The sequence below is a fragment of the Haliotis rubra genome, unplaced genomic scaffold (genome assembly GCF_003918875.1).
Source record: "Haliotis rubra isolate DU_JTF1 unplaced genomic scaffold, ASM391887v1 Scf652, whole genome shotgun sequence".
NCBI classification, from domain to species: Eukaryota; Metazoa; Mollusca; class Gastropoda; order Lepetellida; family Haliotidae; genus Haliotis; species Haliotis rubra.
Window position 1 is genome coordinate 295,090 of NW_025767360.1, and position 20,613 is coordinate 315,702.

A 20,613-nucleotide genomic window follows, 5' to 3' on the forward strand; every position below is an offset into this window, starting at 1 on the left:
AAGAATGCTCCATCTAATCAAGTAAACTTGTGTACCTTGCACAGTTCATACCATCAACTTACTCTTCTTGAGCAGATCGGCATTTCAGAAGAAAGGTATGGTATAACAGGTATCTGCTTGTCTCGTGTTACCAGGACGAATTGTAACCAATGTAATTGAAAGATACAAAATCGTTTCCATAGTTACTGATACGAAATTTGTGGCAAGAGCAGAGGAGATTGTAAGAATCCGACTATATCGTGAGCATGTGTGCATGTGTCACTATCACAGAACATCAATATGTTTGGACACTCCTCCTATTCCTCCTACCAATCAGAATCCATATACACCGGTACATACCATTTTGACTTCATATAAAACGACGCCTACTGCCACAGTGTTCATTGCATGCAAGTATTTTGTGTTAATTTGAAGGATCAAGTATTGAAAATGTGGGGTAAGTATTCGTGTAATTACCAAGTGTGAAGTCACATTTCACACTTTTATGAATCGTTTTGCTGAGCGCTGCAGTTCACAGATACTTGAAGGACGATTTTAATGAACGTATTTGTCATTGTAATTCGTGGAAGGTAGACAAACCGCATCCATGAGAATATACGTTTACATGGCTCTGACAGACATATCATTCCTAGTAGTCATCTTTGTACATTATAAAAATATGTAATCATGCATCGTTTGTATTTCATGAGTGTTTATAATGCTTATATGTTCACTGCCCTAATTAGTGCATGTAGTTCTACTAACCTTCAGAACAGTTTTGTCCATTTTCAGCAGTTTCACAGTATTTTTATCACCACATTCTGATCCCTAGTAGAATACCGGTGTAACCATTGCATCACAAATTCCGAAAAGATCAGTTCAATGAATATAACCTACTCTTTTGCTTTGTGTCTGTATATTGGTATTAGGGCTTTGTTTGCTTGTGATGCATGGCACCATTGTGCTTTTGTCCAAACTATTCTGGGTGTAATTACTAAACTTCGAAAGATATAAATTGACACTACCATACGCTTCTGACTATGTTGATACATCTTGTTATAGTATAACAGTGGGCAACACATTTCATAACTTTTACCTTTTCCACATTTATTTTTATCCATGTTATCTTACAAAAAGGAATCAGGAATGTAAAAATGTACCAACTGCTAACAAACATATTATTTACATCAGGAAACACATGTATACCCTGTCCACGGTAGTCTTCCATTATTAAAAATACTGGAATAAAAGGCATTACACAGCTGTGGACTTAAGAGACAGCCACTGGGCGAGTACTGCAATATCTTGCACATGGAGTCAACCAATGAAATGCCTGTGTGAATTTCGGGGTCCTCTTGACGAGTGCCAGAACTGTAATATCTTGCACATGGAGTCAACCAATGAAATGCCTGTGTGAATTTCGGGGTCCTCTTGACAATTGCCGGAACTGTAATATTTTGCACATGGAGTCAACCAATGAAATGCCTGTGTGATTTTCGGGGTCCTCTTGACGAGTGCCGGAACTGTAATATCTTGCACATGGAGTCAACAAATGGCATGCCTGTGTGAATTTCGGGGTCCTCTTGACAAGTGCCGGAACTGTAATATCTTGCACATGGAGTCAACCAATGAAATGCCTGTGTGAATTTCGGGTTCCTCTTGACGACTGCCAGAACTGTAATATCTTGCACATGGAGTCAACCAAGACATGCCTGTTTGATTTTCGGGTTCTCTTGACGAGTACCAGAACTGTAATATCTTGCACATGGAGTCAACCAATGACATGCCTGTGTGATTTTCGGGGTCCTCTTTCACACGAAACTTAATTATGGGACATTTACATCTTTTTTCCCCAAAGGATTGTTCCAGCCTTGGAATATTTTATTCAACATTAATGTAAATTAGAAAGTAGTTGAGATACCATTTTCCCCTCGAGTTCATCAATAGAGCTCTCCGGGCGAACGCTCTTACCACTACACCAAGGAGGCGGTGAAGGTAGATAGAATAGAATAGAATAGGATAATACTTTAATGCCTTTTCAGGAATTCGTGTTACATCAGCAGAGCTACTGACACATCAGAGAGATACAAAACATATTTGCATAAATTCATTGATTTAGGTATCTCCACCTTTGTTTAAGAGAGATATGGTACTTGGAATAAAGGATGTGATATAGATTGATGTACTAGGAACCATAGGGACTTACATTACTTCTGCTACCTGCATGGACCCTAGCTGGATTTACACCATTCCTTCAGCCGCTGGCGATGGCAGGAAGATTCAGCCGAAATTTAAAATAACAGAAATACTACGATTAAAAAGTATGGTTGAGGGAAATTGACTTTGAAAGTTTTATGATAATCTATGTACTGTCAACTATTAATATCCAGGGCAATACCATTATACCTCTAACCCGCCCTTTAGGTGGAATATTGCTGAGTGCGTTCATCTTATGTATTATCCTGTATAATCTTAGCCAATGTTACATTTTCACAATTTATGTTGTAGTTTCAGGGATTGGATTTCATAAGTTATTATGCTTTACATTTATAGCTGACCAGGCATCCTGTGCGAAGAACCCATGTTAGAATAAAGGAGTGTGTAGCGTTAAAGACAAATCTGTTGTTTGCACGTGTGAAAAAGGGTGGAGACAGATGTGTAGTCGGTAGGTCCTCTCTCTTTATTTACATGGGATAGAATGCAAAAACAAAACAACAAAACAACCATATGTTCTGAACCATATGTTGTGCAGCAAGATGTGTTTGTTTCATAATGCAAGGAAATCTGTTCAAGACGTTTATCAATCATCTGATATCGTTTAGTAAGGGTCATTTAACCACCTTTCTTCCATTGATGTACCAACATGAAGCAGAGACGAAAGAAGTCATTGAATGTGCCTCATTTGTTTCACATCTACATCTATCATCAAGATTCAAAGTAATTTAACTTTATCTGTCATGAATGCATAATTGGCTTTGACAGGGTATGGCTGAAATACTACCGATACCTAACTCACTCACTCTCTCAAAGTGGCAAACACTCTCCATATGTCTCTATGTTTAGAGGGTTGACTTCAACTTTCAGCTGACCAGGCAGCCTGTGCGAAGAATCCATGTCAGAATAAAGGAGCGTGTAGCATTAAAGACAAAGCTGTTGTTTGCACGTATGAAAAAGGGTACAGCGGACACAGATGTGAAGACAGTAGATCCTCTCTTTATTTACATGGGATAGAATGCAACAACAAAACAACCATATGTTCTGAACCACAATAGGTGTGTTTGAAAGTGCAGCAATTGTACCCCCTTTTCTTGATGTGTTTGTTTTATAATGCAAGGAAATCTGTTCAAGAAGTTTATCAATGATCTGATATCGTTTAGTAAGGGTCATTTAACCACCTTTCTTCCATTGATGTACCAACATGAAGCAGATACGAAAGAAGTCATTGAATGTGCCTCATTTGTTTCACATCTACATCTATCATCAAGATTCAAAGTAATTTAACTTTATCTGTCATGAATGCATAATTGGCTTTGACAGGGTATGGCTGAAATACTACCGATACCTAACTCACTCACTCTCTCAAAGTGGCAAACACTCTCCATATGTCTCTATGTTTAGAGGGTTGACTTCAACTTTCAGCTGACCAGGCAGCCTGTGCGAAGAATCCATGTCAGAATAAAGGAGCGTGTAGCATTAAAGACAAAGCTGTTGTTTGCACGTATGAAAAAGGGTACAGCGGACACAGATGTGAAGACAGTAGATCCTCTCTCTTTATTTACATGGGATAGAATGCAACAACAAAACAACCATATGTTCTGAACCACAATAGGTGTGTTTGAAAGTGCAGCAATTGTACCCCTTTTCTTGATGTGTTTGTTTTATAATGCAAGGAAATCTGTTCAAGAAGTTTATCAATGATCTGATATCGTTTAGTAAGGGTCATTTAACCACCTTTCTTCCATTGATGTACCAACATGAAGCAGATACGAAAGAAGTCATTGAATGTGCCTCATTTGTTTCACATCTACATCTATCATCAAGATTCAAAGTAATTTAACTTTATCTGTCATGAATGCATAATTGGCTTTGACACGGTATGGCTGAAATACTACCGATACTTAACTCACTCACTCACTCAAAGTGGCAAACACTCTCCATATGTCTCTATGTTTAGAGGGTTGACTTCAACTTTCCACAAGTTAATTGTTTTCGTTATGTCCAGCAATCCTCCATGGGCTCTAGCCTCTTGTCTCTTTGCACAGTTTAGCACCCCCTGTCAATACTCTGTGAGATTCAGTCCAAGAAACGCTTTGTCCGACAAAGGTATCGGTTTTCAAACTGTACACAAAGAAGTGTACAATAAAGTTATTTCATGTTCTTGCTAAATAGGTCCTTATGTGTATGTACTCTACTGCTTTGGTGAATGACTGATGTAATCTCTCATATGTGCAAACCGTTCCTTTGTGATATAGTATGTAAGCTATACACCAGTTTGTGAATGAATGAATGAATGAATGGTCTTTACTTCCTCCAACAACTTCGGAGTGTGACATACATTCGTTACTCTTTAAAAACAACATATTTACAGATGTATCATATAGAGAAATTGAAGTTTCACAAAGCCACATGTTTACCTGACCCATGCCAGTGTATGTATTTGTCGGTGGATAATGTTCAAAGTGTTCTTTTGTTAACAGAACCTCGCTGCCTCGAAGATAGAGACTGCCTAGAGGGGAAACGCTGTGTGACAAAAGTGACGCCCTATAGATGTAAGTATCAAAACATTCAGTTTTGAAAACAAGTCAGTCTGAACATGGTAAATAATACTGATATCTTTTATATAGAAAGGGCGGATACTAAATGTCACTGACAAATACTTATCACCGCATACGAAATAGAAATGGTCAAACACCTGATAACAATCCGTCTAAGCGATTTTAAATTCTTTAAAGATGAGCTACTTCTGGAAAAAAGTCCTTTTTAACGTAATCCCACATCAATGTACCAGCATACCCATTTGGTGTTTGTGGACCTGTATTGATATTCATGTTGGATGCGGTATATCAAGTACTCGCTGTATTCCCAACCATCTAGAAAGCCAACATGATGAGACCTAAACTCGCTACCGATATCAATGACTGCATGCACTGTTCACTTTGATAGCAAATTGTAAACTTATCTATCCTACATTAGATGTTCATTTATGTTTTAGGTTCTGGTACGAAAATGTCTGTGCACATCCTGCTGGGCACTTTTGTTACTGTCCTCGCAGTGATGAACCTAAACTGACCACAATCGAACATGGCCATGACACCACGCGTTTCTACAAGTTTGCTTCATAGATTAACTTTAAATACATATTGATACATACGATTTGTAGTGATCGTTTAGGTGATAGTAGACCTGTCTACATAACACAGAGGATTCGGTAGTTACAAGGATACAAAGAAACGTGAAATACATATAATGGACGTGAGCTGCACTTGCACTACGTACAAAATGCAAATAGGAAAACATATTAAATAAAAAGATCAACGACACTTTAAGAACAGAACGTTGTGTGTGATGTGTGTCATATACTCAAGTACTTTCTATAACTGTAATAACCTTACTGCAGATAAGAAGTTAAACTTATCACAGTGCTGGTTTCGACCATTGATGACGTTACTTCTGACCTGGACATGTTTCCCAGTAACAGAGTGTTAAATTATTATTATATGTTATCTGCTTCTTATCTACAGTAACTGCATTAACACTGAGAAACTCTTCTCTTTGGCACGTATGTGCGTTTCTGTACTTTCACCTTTCATATGCAGTCATGAACAATAAAGCTGTAGACGCTTCAGCGTGATACGCCGTGTTGTGTGACGTTCTTATCTTGGAAATTGTATTGAGTGAGTGAGTTTAGTTTTACGCCGCTTTCGCAATATCCAAGCACCATCACGGCTGGGGACACCAGAAACTGGCTTCACCAATGTGACCATGTAGCGACTCGAATCAAGGTCCTCAGCGTGGCGAGCGAACGCTTTATCCACTAGGCTACCCTACTGCCGGGAAATTGAATTGAAGAACCAATCAAAATGTATAGCAACCATTATCAAAGGTTCAGTATACCTGCGCTGTTTTCATCAAAATATGCAGTGTGTAGTTAAACGGAGCAGTGTTCCAGCCAAAAGAAACTGTCTTTAAACAGACAAGTTCAGTACCATTTAGTGACCGACACTGTGAGCATTTACGTACGTTTCACGTAAGTGGGTATTGCTGAGAGATCGGATAACGGCAACACCCCACACAACACGACTGGGTTGGTTTGTTGTTTAACGTCGGACATGGTAATATTCCAGCTATATGTCGGCGGTCTGGAAATAATCGAGTCCTGACCAGACATTCCAGTGAACAATAGCATGAGCATCGATCTACGCTATCATTGGGATACGATGACATGTGTCAGCCAAGTCAGTGAGCACATAACATGAAAAAATAAAAGGTGTTTAGAAAATGTCTAAGTCCAAAACTAATTGCATACATTTCTGCCATTAATACAAACCACATAAAGACCCTGAACTATTTCTAAACGGCACACCTATCAAAGTTGTAATAGAGACCAAGTTTCTGGGTCTTATTTTTGACTCCCACTTGACGTTTTTGCCGCGTATTAAATCTCTTAAGGCTGGAAGGCACTCGACTTGTTAAAAGTTGTTTCCAATTCAAAATGGGGAGGGGATCAATCTACCCTACTTCACTTATACAGATCGCTCTAAATTTGATTATGGCTCTATTGTATATGGTGGAGCCTGCAAAAGCAACCTTAAAATGTTAGATTCTATCCATCAGCAATGTCTCAGACTTTATCTTGGATCTTTTAGAACTTCTCCTGTTGACAGTCTCTAGGTCGAGGCAGATGAGTCATCTCTTACACAACGACGTATAAAATTATCTTTACAATATACTACAAAACTACACTCTAACAAATCCAATCCTGCATTTAATTGTGTCTTTGATCCCCTCTATGAGGATTTATACAAAAAGAAACCTTCTCTTGTTCCGCCTCTTGGGCTCAGAATTAAACCTTTTATTTCTGCTACCGGCATTGAGCTGGACAATATAGCTCCTTCTCGTCTTCTTTCTTATACTCCTTGGCAATTGGTAAGGCCCGGAGTTGACCTAACATTGACCACAGTTAAAAAATCAGAAACTAATGCATTACAGTATAAATATATTAATACACACCCTAAATATAAACAATATATAATTTTTCTGACTCTTTCTTGCCTTCAGCCGATTAAAAATCTTTCTTGCAAACATCCACTTTTATTTGAAATTATTGAATTGTATAAATATCTTGCTACTGGCAAATACGACATCATGCTCTGTTGGTTACCCAGCCATGTTGGCATTTCCGGGAACACAATGGCAGATCTTGCTGCCAGGGCAGCACTAAACAAATCTGTGACACCATTTCTGATCCCATACTCTGATTACAAAGCTGGCATTAGAACCGACATCCGAGATCGAATTTGGAAAAAGTGGGACATCCAAGTAGGTATCAATAAATTACATGAAATAAGACCCCTATATCGGTTACACTTACTTGGGTTGTCAGTCCAGATTTGAAGAGGTCATCATACGACGATGTTGTATTGGCGACACAAGATATACTCATGCATACCTATTGAAAGGTGAGGATCCTCCGTTTTGTATCCCTTGTGATGAGAGAACCACGGTCAAGCATGTCCTGCTTGACTGTGTTGAATTCACCATCATAAGGGATAAATATTTCAATGTCAAAACAGTAAATGATCTTTTTAATAATGTTAATTATCATTTAATAATTGTTTTTTAAAAGAGATATATTTGTGAAATGAATTTTGATATCTGTTTTGTAAATAGAGAAAGTTTAATAATTGGTAGTTCAGATTATAAACTTAGATTGTTTGTGGCTGTATCCTCAAAGGGGGTTGAAGTAGTGTAAAATTATTGTCCTCCTGAGAGGATAGCAGGGGAGCGGCCGTGTCTGCTCCCCAGAGTGTGAGTAGGGGAGTGGCCCTGTCCCCCCCCTTCCCTAAATTTTTTTTAAAAAATTGTATGTACACACAAACACTCGTGTACATGCACCCACGCGTCCCAAAGAGGGACAACCACGCGACCCGAAGAGGGTCAACACAAGCTGGGACAGCCATGTCCATCCATGCGTCCCGAGGTGGGACACACCAAACCAACTTTCCAAGTCAATTTCGCTTAACCATATTTTTTAATCGTAGTAGTTTGGTTATTTTAAATTTCGGCTAAATCTTCCTACAATCGCCAGCGGCTGAGGGGATGGTGTAAATACAACTAAGGTCCATGCACGTAGCAAAAGTAATGTAAGCCCCCATGGTTCCTAGTATGGTGATCTACCCTCAGTTGTTGGCGATCTATAGCCCGTGTTTTATATTATATTGTCTGCTTTTATTAAAATGTTTTAGTTTTCCATGCTAGTTTTATATCCATATCTGTGATACTCTAGTTATTTTACAGTCCGTCGATGATTGATTATTTACCTACTTGTATTTATTGTGTATGCCCAACATTTCTCGTTACTGTATGGCTGAAATATTGTCGAGGTGACGTTAAATTTTAACTCACTCACTCACTCATAACATGAAATGGTTGGCAATGAATTCCGTGCGACAGGAACCACCACTGAATTATATACAACATTTCAGCTCTTTTGACGATGCTTTTCGAAAGAGATCAGATGTATTTTGCTTACCTGTAACCACCCTCCAAATATCTCGTTGTAATTCCGTTTAGAAATCCATAACTTGTACTCACGACACCGCAGCTTTGGAAGAGATGTGTTATATCCTTCGTTGTCATTTTCTATTTGTTTAACACAAATATTGCGTTGATCCAATAAATTGATATGGAAAGAAGAACATTCACATAAGAGGGTGAAACCAAACTGCAAGAAACTCAAATACATGTCGAAGCCTGATGAGCGGCTGTATGTGAAACCATAGTATGGTGGTATTCTAACCTGATTACGGAAGACTCCATCAATTTTATAGTGTATCTGGAGTCTGGTGACATCAAATAAAATGCCACATCATTACTTTAAGGTTAGTTGAGCTGTTTCGGATATGCCCTGACGCTAATTGATATTGAAACCCAGACGGAAGTAGTGGATTTTACATCCCTTCATCCATTTTATATCAACAACACTGCACTTATAAAACGTTTTTAATTTAAATGGTTGAAGCTACTTAAAAAACATTGATTACCTTTCTAGGGTCGATTGTGATGTATGGACAACTCTCTGGAGGTCTTAACTTGACATAATACTGATTTCACAGACAATCTTCAATATCATTCAATACTCAATCTCAAACCATAATACTGAAAATGGTGATGAGCATTATGTTGTGGACACTACGCATTGACAAACAAAATATGAACTTCACATTTTAAGTGCACTCATGCAATACAGTCAAAGACCGATGTGTTGAAAGTGAGGGATTTATCCGAGGTTCCACACAACCGTAAAATGCGGTAATAAAAGAGATTTTGCTTCAAGACAGCCGTGAATGCGACACAAGAGTGTTTGAGTGTATATATACTTTGTGCCTGATGTTCCAGGTCGTCACACCCTTGGCGATATTATTCCACAATCTTGACGTGTTCAGAAATTAATTGTTTCTTCATGTTATTCTAGGATGACTATTTGTGTTTTGTTTTGTTTTGTTTGTTATTTTTTTTTTTTATTTTTTTTTTAAATTTTTTTTTTTTTTTTGGTTATGTTTTGGTTTTGGTTGTGTTCTTTGTTTTGTTTTGGGTTTTTTTGGAGGGAGGGAGAGTTGGGTGGTGGTCAAAGCGAGGAAATGAACTAAGAGAGGGCATATTGGTGGTATTGGTGGTGTTGATGGTATTGATAACCTTATTATGGTTATCACTGTATTTATCATGATGGCGTAAACGGCTTAAATATTGAAATATATAGCCCAATTCTGTATCTTTATTTCAATAAAATTACAACAGCAGCAACAACAATAACGACCACAAATCTCAAACCTATCCAAACTTGATTCCACAATGACCCCGTGGAACTTTATATGAAGCCCTTTCAACAAAACCGACTATTCATCATCATCCCATTATTGGAATTCAGATATATGCAACATACTTTGGTCAATTTAGTGCGTTTCACTCAAGTGCAAATGCAACAACTATGCCATCATGATTATGGCAATCATAGCATGTTCCAGAAAGTAGAAAATATATCAGTGAAACCAGTGTTAAACGCCTGAACAATGATTCATTTTAGGTCATAATATCCCATCATAAATTAATCCAAACTAAGGCTAGACAATTGTTCATCTGGACAAAAAAAACATGAGAACGTGTAGCGCGAGTCAAAATAGGTTAATCTGTCGAACATCATTGTTAGGGCTGTAACGATTCACCGAACTATCGACAGATTGCAATTGTTGAGTCTCCGATAGCAATTAATAGATGGTAGAAACGTAAACTATCAATGCATCGATACTATGTGTGACTATCGATAGTTTAGTAATTGATGGTTATTTACTTTTATTTAATATTTATGTTCTTTTGTATTTTGTATTGTTTGGGTGCAGGCTTGCAGCTTCATTGAGTTTATGTTTTAACTGTTTGATTGATCTCTGTTTCAAGTTTCTTGTCAGTTATTAAAAAGAGACTGAAACTACTTAAACTCCTTTTTATTTCATATAAACTGTACATTCATTTGGGAAATGACTCCAAATTAGACAATACAGGAGAAAATACTATTTCAATAGTTGTTTCCACCTCAACAGTCACCCCTGATCATTTTTGTCATTGCTGCGTCAAATTTCGAAATGTCCTCCACACGTTCCCCATAAAACCGTCTGAAAGCAGTACTGAGGCATTGATTCTTGTAATGCAGATCGAACAACATCTCACCATACTCTCAATAGAGGATGCTCTGATGTACCGCAAAGGTGTGAAATGTAAACATCAAAGGCTAAATGTTTCGTTTAATATAAAGAGAAAGATGACTATTGTAATGTAGAAGTCACCCATGTTGTTATACGTCCTTTTTTGTCACTCTGAAAAGTTGAAAAGTTGACTACTGGGAAGTTGAATTCGTCCCTTTGTTGCCAAAGAAGACTTTCTCACGCTGAATCTCTATGCAAAGATCTAATATCAAACACATGAAGCGACCTCCTATATTTCAAGTTCACGTAATAAGTGGACTGACTGACTGAGTTTGGTTTTACGCCGCTTTTAGCAATATTCCAGCAACATCACGGCGGGGTACCCCAGAAATGGGCTTCACACATTGTACCCATGTGGGGATTCGAACCCGGGTCTTCGGCGTGACGAGCGAACGCTTTAACCATTAGGCTACCCCACCGCCCCTCGTAATAAGTGGAAGTGGATTGGCTACGTGTATTTGATTGTTACTGACGTTAAGAGATCATCGATTTCCTGAAGCTTTGGTTAAACTTATTGACCCATTTCGTGAAGTCATCCCATATAGTTTTGTAGAATAGATTTGTTTTTTCAGTTTGTGTCTGAGGATGATGATTTGGAGATTATTCGTGCGCTTTCCGACATAATGCTTACTTTGCACACGCAGTTTGTATCTGTATTCATACATGTAAATATGATATTGTTCAGGCCGTTCTTGTGCCATGTGGTGAGAAGAATCTCGGTCAAGAAACTGATCTTTATATTGAGCAGTAAGAGTAGTATTGTGTGTCCTCCATATGATCGTTAACGACAGATTTCCTGGTGACAAAGTCGACAGTTATCAGTGATAACAACTTTTTGGAGACAACATTATCCTATTTTTTATTATTGATTCTAAGACGCTACGCTGAAAGATCAGGCGATAAAGTACACTTTTTGACTGTATTGACGTCACTAATCGTAATCAAACGTAAGCCTGGTAAACGACATCGCGATGCATGTCACTTGTCATTTCCTTGTACAATCGGCAGCACTCTTGGTAAGCAGTTGTTTGAATTGGCTGCCATCACTGGTGGTAACATTCGAGTAACATTTACGATGGAAAAACATGTCTCAGCGAGGCAAACAATTAAAGGTGATCGCTAACTAATCTTCTCGGATCGTCACGGTGTCACGGCGTCAGCATATAACACAACAGATGACGTGAAGAATAAACAATAAACCATCAATACAAGTGGTGTTGTATACCATACAGATAACTGCAGCTGAAACATTCCCATTTGGGGCTACAAATTGACTGAACTGAACTCCATTTGCTCTACTGCAAACTGCAGCTTAAGAGGACCAAAACAATATTTCCATTCATACATCATACAACATAAAAGTTATATACAAACAGTATGCTAAAAGCAATGTACATCAAACAAGTTACATATTAAGATATTGAGGTTATTTCTAAAATAAAGGGGGCGGTTGGGTAGCCTAATGGTTAAAGCGTTGGCTCGTCACGCCGAAGACCCGGGTTCGAGTCCCCACATGGGCACAATGTGTGAAGCCCATTTCTGGGGTACCCCGCCGTGATGTTGCTGGAATATTGCTAAAAGCAGCGTAAAACCAAACTCAGTCAGTCAGTCTAAAATAAAGCCATAATTATTTTACCAAAACAATGAAAGTTTTCTTCAAGTTCCTAACTTATTGGCTGACTGACTGAGTTTGGTTTTACTCCGCTTTTAGCAATATTCCAGCAACATCGTGGCGGACACCAGAAATGGCTTCACAATTGTGCCCATGGGTATCGAAGAACCGGGTCTTTGGCGCGATTTGAGCCAACGCTTTTAACCATTAAGCTAACCCTCCGACCAATTCTCCTAGCTTATTGGTCATAAATAGGGGTATTCATTTCATACTTATTCGGTCTAGCATAGTAATACTTGTGAATCTATTTTTCTAATTCTAATTGGGGACAGACAAATACATAATGAAATCCGTCATCAGTACCATTTAGGTTACACAGAGTACATTTTCTATCATTTACTGGGATTCGTCGCCATCTACCTGTCCCTGAATTTTGGGACAAAAATGATTCAAAATAAGACAAGAAAACATGTCAACAAAGGACGTTTACGTATATAGTTTACCCGTAAAGAACAGCGTTAGAATACCTCTTCAGCAGCCCTATTCGTCACCACTCCTGCCTCTCCGTACCATCCAAGACTTGTTCCCCGATCTATGAATGTAATGTGCGAAAATACGACATCGGAAAGTGCACGTAAAATCTCAAAATAACGACATATATTTTCCATGATTTATGAAACAATCGTATATATAATGCCATAACCGATTTTAGTACTCGGGATTACATTTATCAATAATCCTTAAGTGCATTCTGTTTGGCTTGTCGTATTTTCATCGATAGGGGAACATCTTGGCTGTTACGGAAAGGAATGAATGGTGACGAATATTCCAGAGGGGCGCGTTTCGGCTTGGCCCAGAACAACACAAATGGATCACGAATTTGAGCCATTTATAACAAACTCGTGTTATTCCGAGTCAGGTCGAATACCGACTCGTGCCCCTCTGGAAGGATTTCATTTTGGCGCATGCAAATCAGAACTACTTCAAACAAAAACCACAACTCTATTTCTGCTTCATTCCAACAGAAATAAATATTACTGTATAACCCGAAAAATAAGGTTAAAAAATCGCAAATGTTTTGTTTTCGTTTTCATGAATTGGCCATGCTTTTTCACAGGAGGCGACTAACGGGATCAGGTGGTCAGGCTCGCTGACATGGTTTACACATGTCATCGTATCCAAAATTACGTAGATCGATGTTCATGCTGTTGATCACTTGATTGTCTGGTCCTCGATTATTTACAGACCGCCGCCATATAGCTGGAATATTGCTGAGTGCGGCGTTAAGCAACAAACCAACTAGCATGAATCCGATGGTCACAAGAGAAATACCTGTTTCCTGAATGTGTCAGATAGTATGATACTGCGGAGTTAACCAACAAACAAACAAACTGAATCCCTGCTAGATAGTTCTACTATATGGTTACAATTTTGGTTTTAACTTCATTTGAGGACATGTCAAATCATACAATCATGGCAGATTTTGCTCAGGCCTATCATTGGTTTCTGTTCACGTCACTTGGGGTTTCACGTCACTTGAGGTTTAGATCATTATGCTCAAAACAATGTTTTACTTTTTTTACTTAAAATTTTAATTTTAACTCGAGTTAAGTGTAAGCCTTTACTTCAGCAAACTAAATTGACTATGAGTGGAGGTCAGACACTTTTTTGAGAATATAAGATTTCCATTGATATTCCTATGGAACTTCAATGTTACGGTTAGGCTTTATGCCTTTGGTGCCCCTGCTTCCCGTATATAATAGAGATACCCCGATATCCAAAGGCTCACCCTAATACAATAATATTAACTCACATCCTATTAAGCCGAGTTCCTTTGTTTCTATAAAATGACTAACAGCAGTTTCTATTGCGTCATGCAGTATACTAGGTTTAAAACTAACACGCTTGTAAGGAAATGCCGGATTTAACGAACTGTTTGGTTTCTGCCACTTGCCCTATTGTTCAGTCGAAATACAAGTAAAACAAACTTCGGTTATAACGAGCTGAAAAAAGTGGTCTCTTTGAGTTCGTAGTAGTTTAATATACTATCCAAAAAAAGAAACGCATAGGACAGAAATCTGTTGCGAGGATGTTGTATTTTCAAACATGTATTACTCGTCCACAAATAGACTTAAGTGCATGTTTAGAAGAAGGTAATGTCTATACATCCAAGTGGATATTTTTAGATAACGGAGACGTTAAGTGATGGTGACGACGTAGCACGGTCCCCACGTCCGGTCTCCTGGCTCTCACACCAATCTCTTTCAGCCTGTTCTGTACAGTTTGACCGGACATCCTCCGAAGTCCAGGCACCCTAGCTGCTGTGCTATCACCCGTGGCAGTACGATCATACAAATGCAGTACCCGGATGCATTGATCTTGGGCTGCAGTGGTGACTTGAGGTCTGCCTGTACGGGGACGGTCATTTGTTATACCTGCTTGGTTGTAACGAGCTGCAAGCCGTGATATCGTGCTCAGACTTGGTAATCTCTAGCCTGCATTCTTTCAATGGCGATGTTCCGTGTCGCAGCGTCAAAACGTGGCGTAGTGATGTGACCTTGAAACTCCTTCAAAACAAATGCCAATTTCCGATAGTAATCTGGATTTTTATAGCCAGACAGCGCATGCTCTTTGCTGCACAATTTCAACTGGAAGGTGATTTCTGTTGTGTTGTGGCGATGCCTTTTTAATCCTTGTAAGAAATGATCAAAATCAATATTTTCAGGTAAAGTCGATTTTTCACTTATGCAATTGTGTACAATCATGTTATCAACACTGTTGTTACCTATTTTGAAGATTGTTTGAACACAATAAGTAATTAATAGATTTTAAAAAATACAAATCACCTATGCGCTTCTTTTTTGGGATAGTATATATATTGGGTGTATACAACACAGAGCTGTAACACTATTGGCAAGAGGAGGTACGTGTAAATATGATCTGCAATTGATGATATCACTTAGATATTCCAGGATCAGACGTGCACGAAGTCAGATTTCCTTTGTGGTGTGGGGGCGGTGGGGTAGCCTTGTGGTTAAAGCGTCCGTTCGTCACGCTGAAGACCCGGGTTCGATTTCCTATATGGGTACCATGTGTGAAGCCAATTTCTGGTGTTCCTCACCGTGATATTGATGGAATATTGCTAAAAGCGGCGTAAAACCTAACTCACTCACTCACTTTGTGGCGTGTGTGTGTGAGTAAGTCGTGCATTTACGTGTCTGGTACTTCGTGCGAGCCACATAATCCATTTTCTTCAATCCGTTTAATAAACATAAATCATCCGGAGAGTGCAGAATATTTTCAACAATATTATAGGATGCATGGTTAGCAATCAACAGCATGCAAGAAAATAAAACGACCAATAGACACGTTTTGAAGAACATAGCCATGTACAAGTGTTTATAGATTCCAAAGGTTAACAAGAGTGTCACGTCACAGTTCATGATTTATATGATTGTATCTTGGTTACAGAGAACCGATTGAGTACTACCCGGGTGTGAATTGTAGCCAGTACACACAAGCACAGTTTACAGTCACAAAGAAACAACATATTTTGTTAAACCCAACACATTCTGGAGGTGATTAGTGATATTTTAAAAGTAGACCTAAACTACTCGTGATATATACCTTTAATAATTTAGACAGCAATATTATGTTCCACTGAGCAGAATCTTAATCATATTTATTTTAACAAATAATACCTTTTCAATTTTAAATCATACCAGTTTTCAGGAATGTGTCGTGATCAGTGACGTTCAAAACTCATTTTAGGCATTCAAGTACTATTTCGTTTTAGTGTAATGTCTTAAAAAATATTATATGAGACAGAAAACATTTTGTCTCGACACATTTTTGTTTGTTTTCTTTTCGTGGGCATAGCAAGGCAAAACAGTATGGACATCGTAACCAACGCTTTTTGTCAACATTACTGTGTTCAGTGGTTGGAAACGATCTTAGAAACAGACGACCATAAAAACTCTAAACCCTGTGTGGCAAAGCTAAAGGTAGAAACAACTCCATAGATTACAGAGAGGTTCTTCAAGCTTGTGTCCCCATCAACAGAGTGCACCATAGCAACATACGCTATAAAGGTCCTTGTCCCATGTTGGGAGCCTGTACCACGGCGGGGTGTGGCCAGACAACAACCAGGTGCACACAGGATGTCGACGATGGCGGTGTTTTCTCTGCTTTTATGTGAGTTACATATACAAGTAATATCATATTTACACCAAACTGTAAAATATAACCTTCATGGCTTCTGGCAATGCACAACTGTATCTTAGCTGATGTATTTATTGCATTTGTAACTTCAGGATCACACAAGCAATCCATCTACATATATAGTATCACAGAGTTTCACAAGTCTCTAAAGCAAAAATTAATAGTTTAAATAATAATTTCTGAAAACATAAATAAAAGACTGGCGTCAGCTTATCTACACTTGCCTCTTTAAAGGATAGAATTACTATACATCCATGGGCTCAGCATTCAGTACAGCCTTGGAGAAAGGCTAATTTTATCGATATTGATCATGTTGTCTATCTTTCTGTCAGTCATTTTGTGGTAGAGGTGAATATTTTACCAGGCAAGCAACCATGCCTATTTCGTAAAGAGGCCCCATTGGTAGCAGTGTTTAACGAATTGACATTTACTTATCTTGCACAAAAGGTTCCATCATACCAGCTTATATCAACGCTGACGCTGCAGTTTGTTCTGCCTGTACAGATGTATACGAAGGTGCATCGTCAGATACAGACTGCACGTAAGTGACAATTATCTGCAGGGCAAGGTTATAGCTTTGTTTCTTTTCGAATGTCTAGTGTGTGAACTTGAACGGTGACCCCTCATTTTGCTTACTCTCGGTGTGCCTGCAACTCACTTAGAACAAGACCTTTACGCCAACTATATCATCTATAATCAGTTTGTCTACAATCACATTACCTATGTCCAGTGTGTCAACAATACTTAGTCACTGTTCAACACACAGTATAGTTGTCCTAAGTAGTTCCCCGTCTGCCAAAGGGGTTTTACTCAGCTTTCAATTTTAGGTAGATTGTGGTTGAGCAAAGTGCAGTCCGGTATGACTAAAGAAAAATAACAAGGGTGCTTCCATGTATAACCTTGTTGATGAAGCCATTATCTAATATAATATTCAGTTCGTTACATCTGACCATGTTAGACTTAGAGTCAAAATAAGTTTAGAAATATACGGTTTTTTACAGATACTTGAAAACGTACCTGAATTGTCTTGAGGTAGCCGCGGGACTGTCAGCTGGGTGTACACTCACAGCGGCTCAGGCCACGGCAATCAAAGACGCGTCCTGCTGTAAGAAATGATCTAGCAAATGTTGTTTTTTCATATATTCCGATTGAAATGACATTCTTGTAAGTCCACTGTGTAGAACGTCCTAATTGTAATAATTACTTACTTTCATTTTGAGATCCTTACTGAATATATAGTTCAGCCAACAAACGCTCGGTGCATCAGAATGTTTATGACCCATTTTTATGCGTACCTGTTCATGTTTCCACCATCTTTAAATGGATTAATGGGTTCTTCTGGGAGCACAGGTGAATCTATTGTGAACTAAGGGGCGTGGCAACACTGTTACGACCTGTAAATATGGTTGCCCATATGCTGAAAATCCGCGCGATAACTAGCTGGATACGATCTCTGCACCTGTCGCTTGCTCGTCTGACCAAATTAGACCCATATCATCGAACTCTTTCTTTTCTTTCGGAATGCACAGGTACAAAGGCCAGTTTTCATTCAGTCAGACTTTGAATGATGTTTTCCCAAAATGTTAAGAGAAAAAACATAATGTAACGACTCCTTTGGTTTCAGCATCAGAATTGAAGTCACCTTGCTCATGCCAAAGAACCTTCTGGGCAAGTGACCTCGATGGGAACAATGCCTGCCAGTAAATACCTGATTATGATACACAGTTTACCCCATATTAATTCGCATTACCTTTATAATCTTATACACATCTACATTTGGATATAATTCAATTTACTATCAACATTAGTTTGTATAAAAACACTCGACCTGTTATTCAGTTCACAGCAACAAATCTTTTTTTTTAAGTCCGCTGGAGACGTACATCAAATGCCTGACCGACGCAGGAGAAGAAGACACTTGTTTGGCTGGAGTCAAAGCATCTGCACTGGTTGTGTACCCCACGGCGAGACTTCAATCCCTAACATGTAGTAAGTATGATGTCGATATATCCTAATCAATGTTGTCTTATAACATAAGGGCGGTGTGGTAGCCATGTGGACTGTGCGTGTTCGATTCACAACAGTTCTTTTGTCCCTTCCACTGTCGTATTGCTGGAATGTTTGCAGAAACAAAATTAAACCAATCAATCGCCTGTCACGTTGGAATAATACCGTACATAATGCAAAAAAAGGAAGAAGGTCCGAACATAAAAACCTTGTACGTTTGAGCAAATCTGGTTTGAGTCTGAAACATGTCTTGTGACTTATTATTATGTTCATAACCAAAGCCTGACGATCATCAGAAACATTTTTTTTTTCTGCACAGTTCACACAAATATACTTCTATCAAATAAACATAGCTGAACTTTCATTTTGTATGTTTTCATATGCCTTAAATTGGAAAGTTATGAAACTGGTTTTGTGCTGACCTTATCACATTGCTTGTTCCTCGGGGATACATGCTACTCTGTTGGGGGACGCTTTATTGTCTTAATTTACCCAAGGTTATTGACGTCGATATTTATACTTATCATAGTAGTTGACATAAATAATGCACGTTATGCGTTTGCAATGAAACCTGTCCGTATTACGTTCATGTCTTTACTGTCTATGTTAAATTTTCCCTATTTTCGTAGATGCTGGAGTTTCCACTCTGCGGAAGTGCAGTGCGATCGCTTTTCTCCTTCCCCTCATCCTGGTGGCCTTTCTCCCTGTTTAAACCAGCCGTCAAACATGTATGCAGTTGTTTGTAACTGTTAATTATTTTTTTATCATTAAGTTTGTGTATTCCAAGCATTAACATTCCTCTTAAGACTGTAGTTATTCTGTTTAATCTGGCATTCTTTGAAATAGAATTAAAATATCAACGTTGTTAATCTTTGGAAAATTGTGTGCAGTGTTACATGTATTAATTCAAACTATTTTGTCAGTGATTTGTGTCATTGAAGAAAGATACTGTTAACTGGCTAAGGGGTCACAAAATCACTTTTAGAGTACATACAATTAGGCAATACTGATGACATTTTCTGATGACGTGGGACTCCGAACACTGACGTATAGAAACTGCCATCAACCCTTTGGTCACTTTGACAGTATATTCTACTGTTAATTTGTCTGTACATTCAGAAGATGGATATTGCATGGACTTACATATGCTAAACATTTAACAAGAACTTCGTTCCTAATAAACGAATTACTCAGACTTTTGTTTTTGAGCATTTATTACCTTGAATCCAAGAAACAATCCACGCCGATAAAACATTCATGTCACAGATCTGAACCATACAGCTCATTTTAGTTCTCACTCAAATTCAACAAAGAGATGTGCTGGAATGAATGAACCCTCTCAGGTTCAGAACGAAATGCGGCGTAGGGGTAGCTTAGTGGTTAAAGCGTTGGCTCGTCACTCCGAAGACCCGTGTTCGATTCCCCACATGGGTACAATGTGTGAAGCCCATTTCTGGTGTCCCCCGCCGTGATATTGCTCGAATATTGCTAAAAGCGGGCTCAAGCGATACAAACTCACTCACTCATTACGAAATGTTTAAAATGAAAGGAAGTGTGATTTGACGGACATTTAGAAAATACCATGTGAATTATTTTCCTAATTTATACTATCTTGTGACATTTGGAGATATGATATTTCGACATCCCCAGGGGTACAAATGCATCTCTCCTTGCTGATCTGATTATCAGTACATATCAGAATCGGAATTTCTGCTCGAATTGACAAATCAATACATGGGAATTTGGCCGAGGCGTTTAACGTAAACTTCAGGCCTATCTATGATTTCATACCATCTTAATCAATTAAAAAGAAAGCAC

The 20,613-nt window shown here is 38.5% G+C and overlaps 1 protein-coding gene and 2 long non-coding RNA genes across 4 annotated transcripts in view; all 3 read left to right on the forward strand.

Annotated features, from left to right (window-relative positions):
• The window catches only part of LOC124257220 (neurogenic locus notch homolog protein 1-like), a 204,799-nt gene extending 198,969 nt beyond the window's left edge, over positions 1-5,830 (forward strand). Inside the window, exons 6-10 of one of the 2 annotated variants that reach the window (XM_046691237.1) lie at positions 2,533-2,644; positions 3,064-3,180; positions 3,619-3,735; positions 4,677-4,748; positions 5,192-5,830. In XM_046691237.1, the coding sequence (XP_046547193.1) occupies positions 2,533-2,644; positions 3,064-3,180; positions 3,619-3,735; positions 4,677-4,748; positions 5,192-5,268 (495 nt within the window). In that variant the 3' untranslated portion in view covers positions 5,269-5,830. The remainder of the gene's footprint in view (positions 1-2,532; positions 2,645-3,063; positions 3,181-3,618; positions 3,736-4,676; positions 4,749-5,191) is intronic. The other variant, XM_046691239.1, reaches the window with a different exon arrangement.
• A 10,750-nt stretch (positions 5,831-16,580) lies between these two features.
• On the forward strand, positions 16,581-17,893 carry LOC124257228. Its single transcript, XR_006893211.1, has 3 exons — positions 16,581-16,761; positions 17,236-17,329; positions 17,790-17,893. It is a non-coding gene; the product is annotated as an uncharacterized LOC124257228 (long non-coding RNA).
• Positions 17,894-18,412: 519 nt separating this feature from the next.
• On the forward strand, positions 18,413-19,990 carry LOC124257225. Its single transcript, XR_006893208.1, has 3 exons — positions 18,413-18,488; positions 18,656-18,777; positions 19,425-19,990. It is a non-coding gene; the product is annotated as an uncharacterized LOC124257225 (long non-coding RNA).
• Positions 19,991-20,613: the final 623 nt, after the last annotated feature.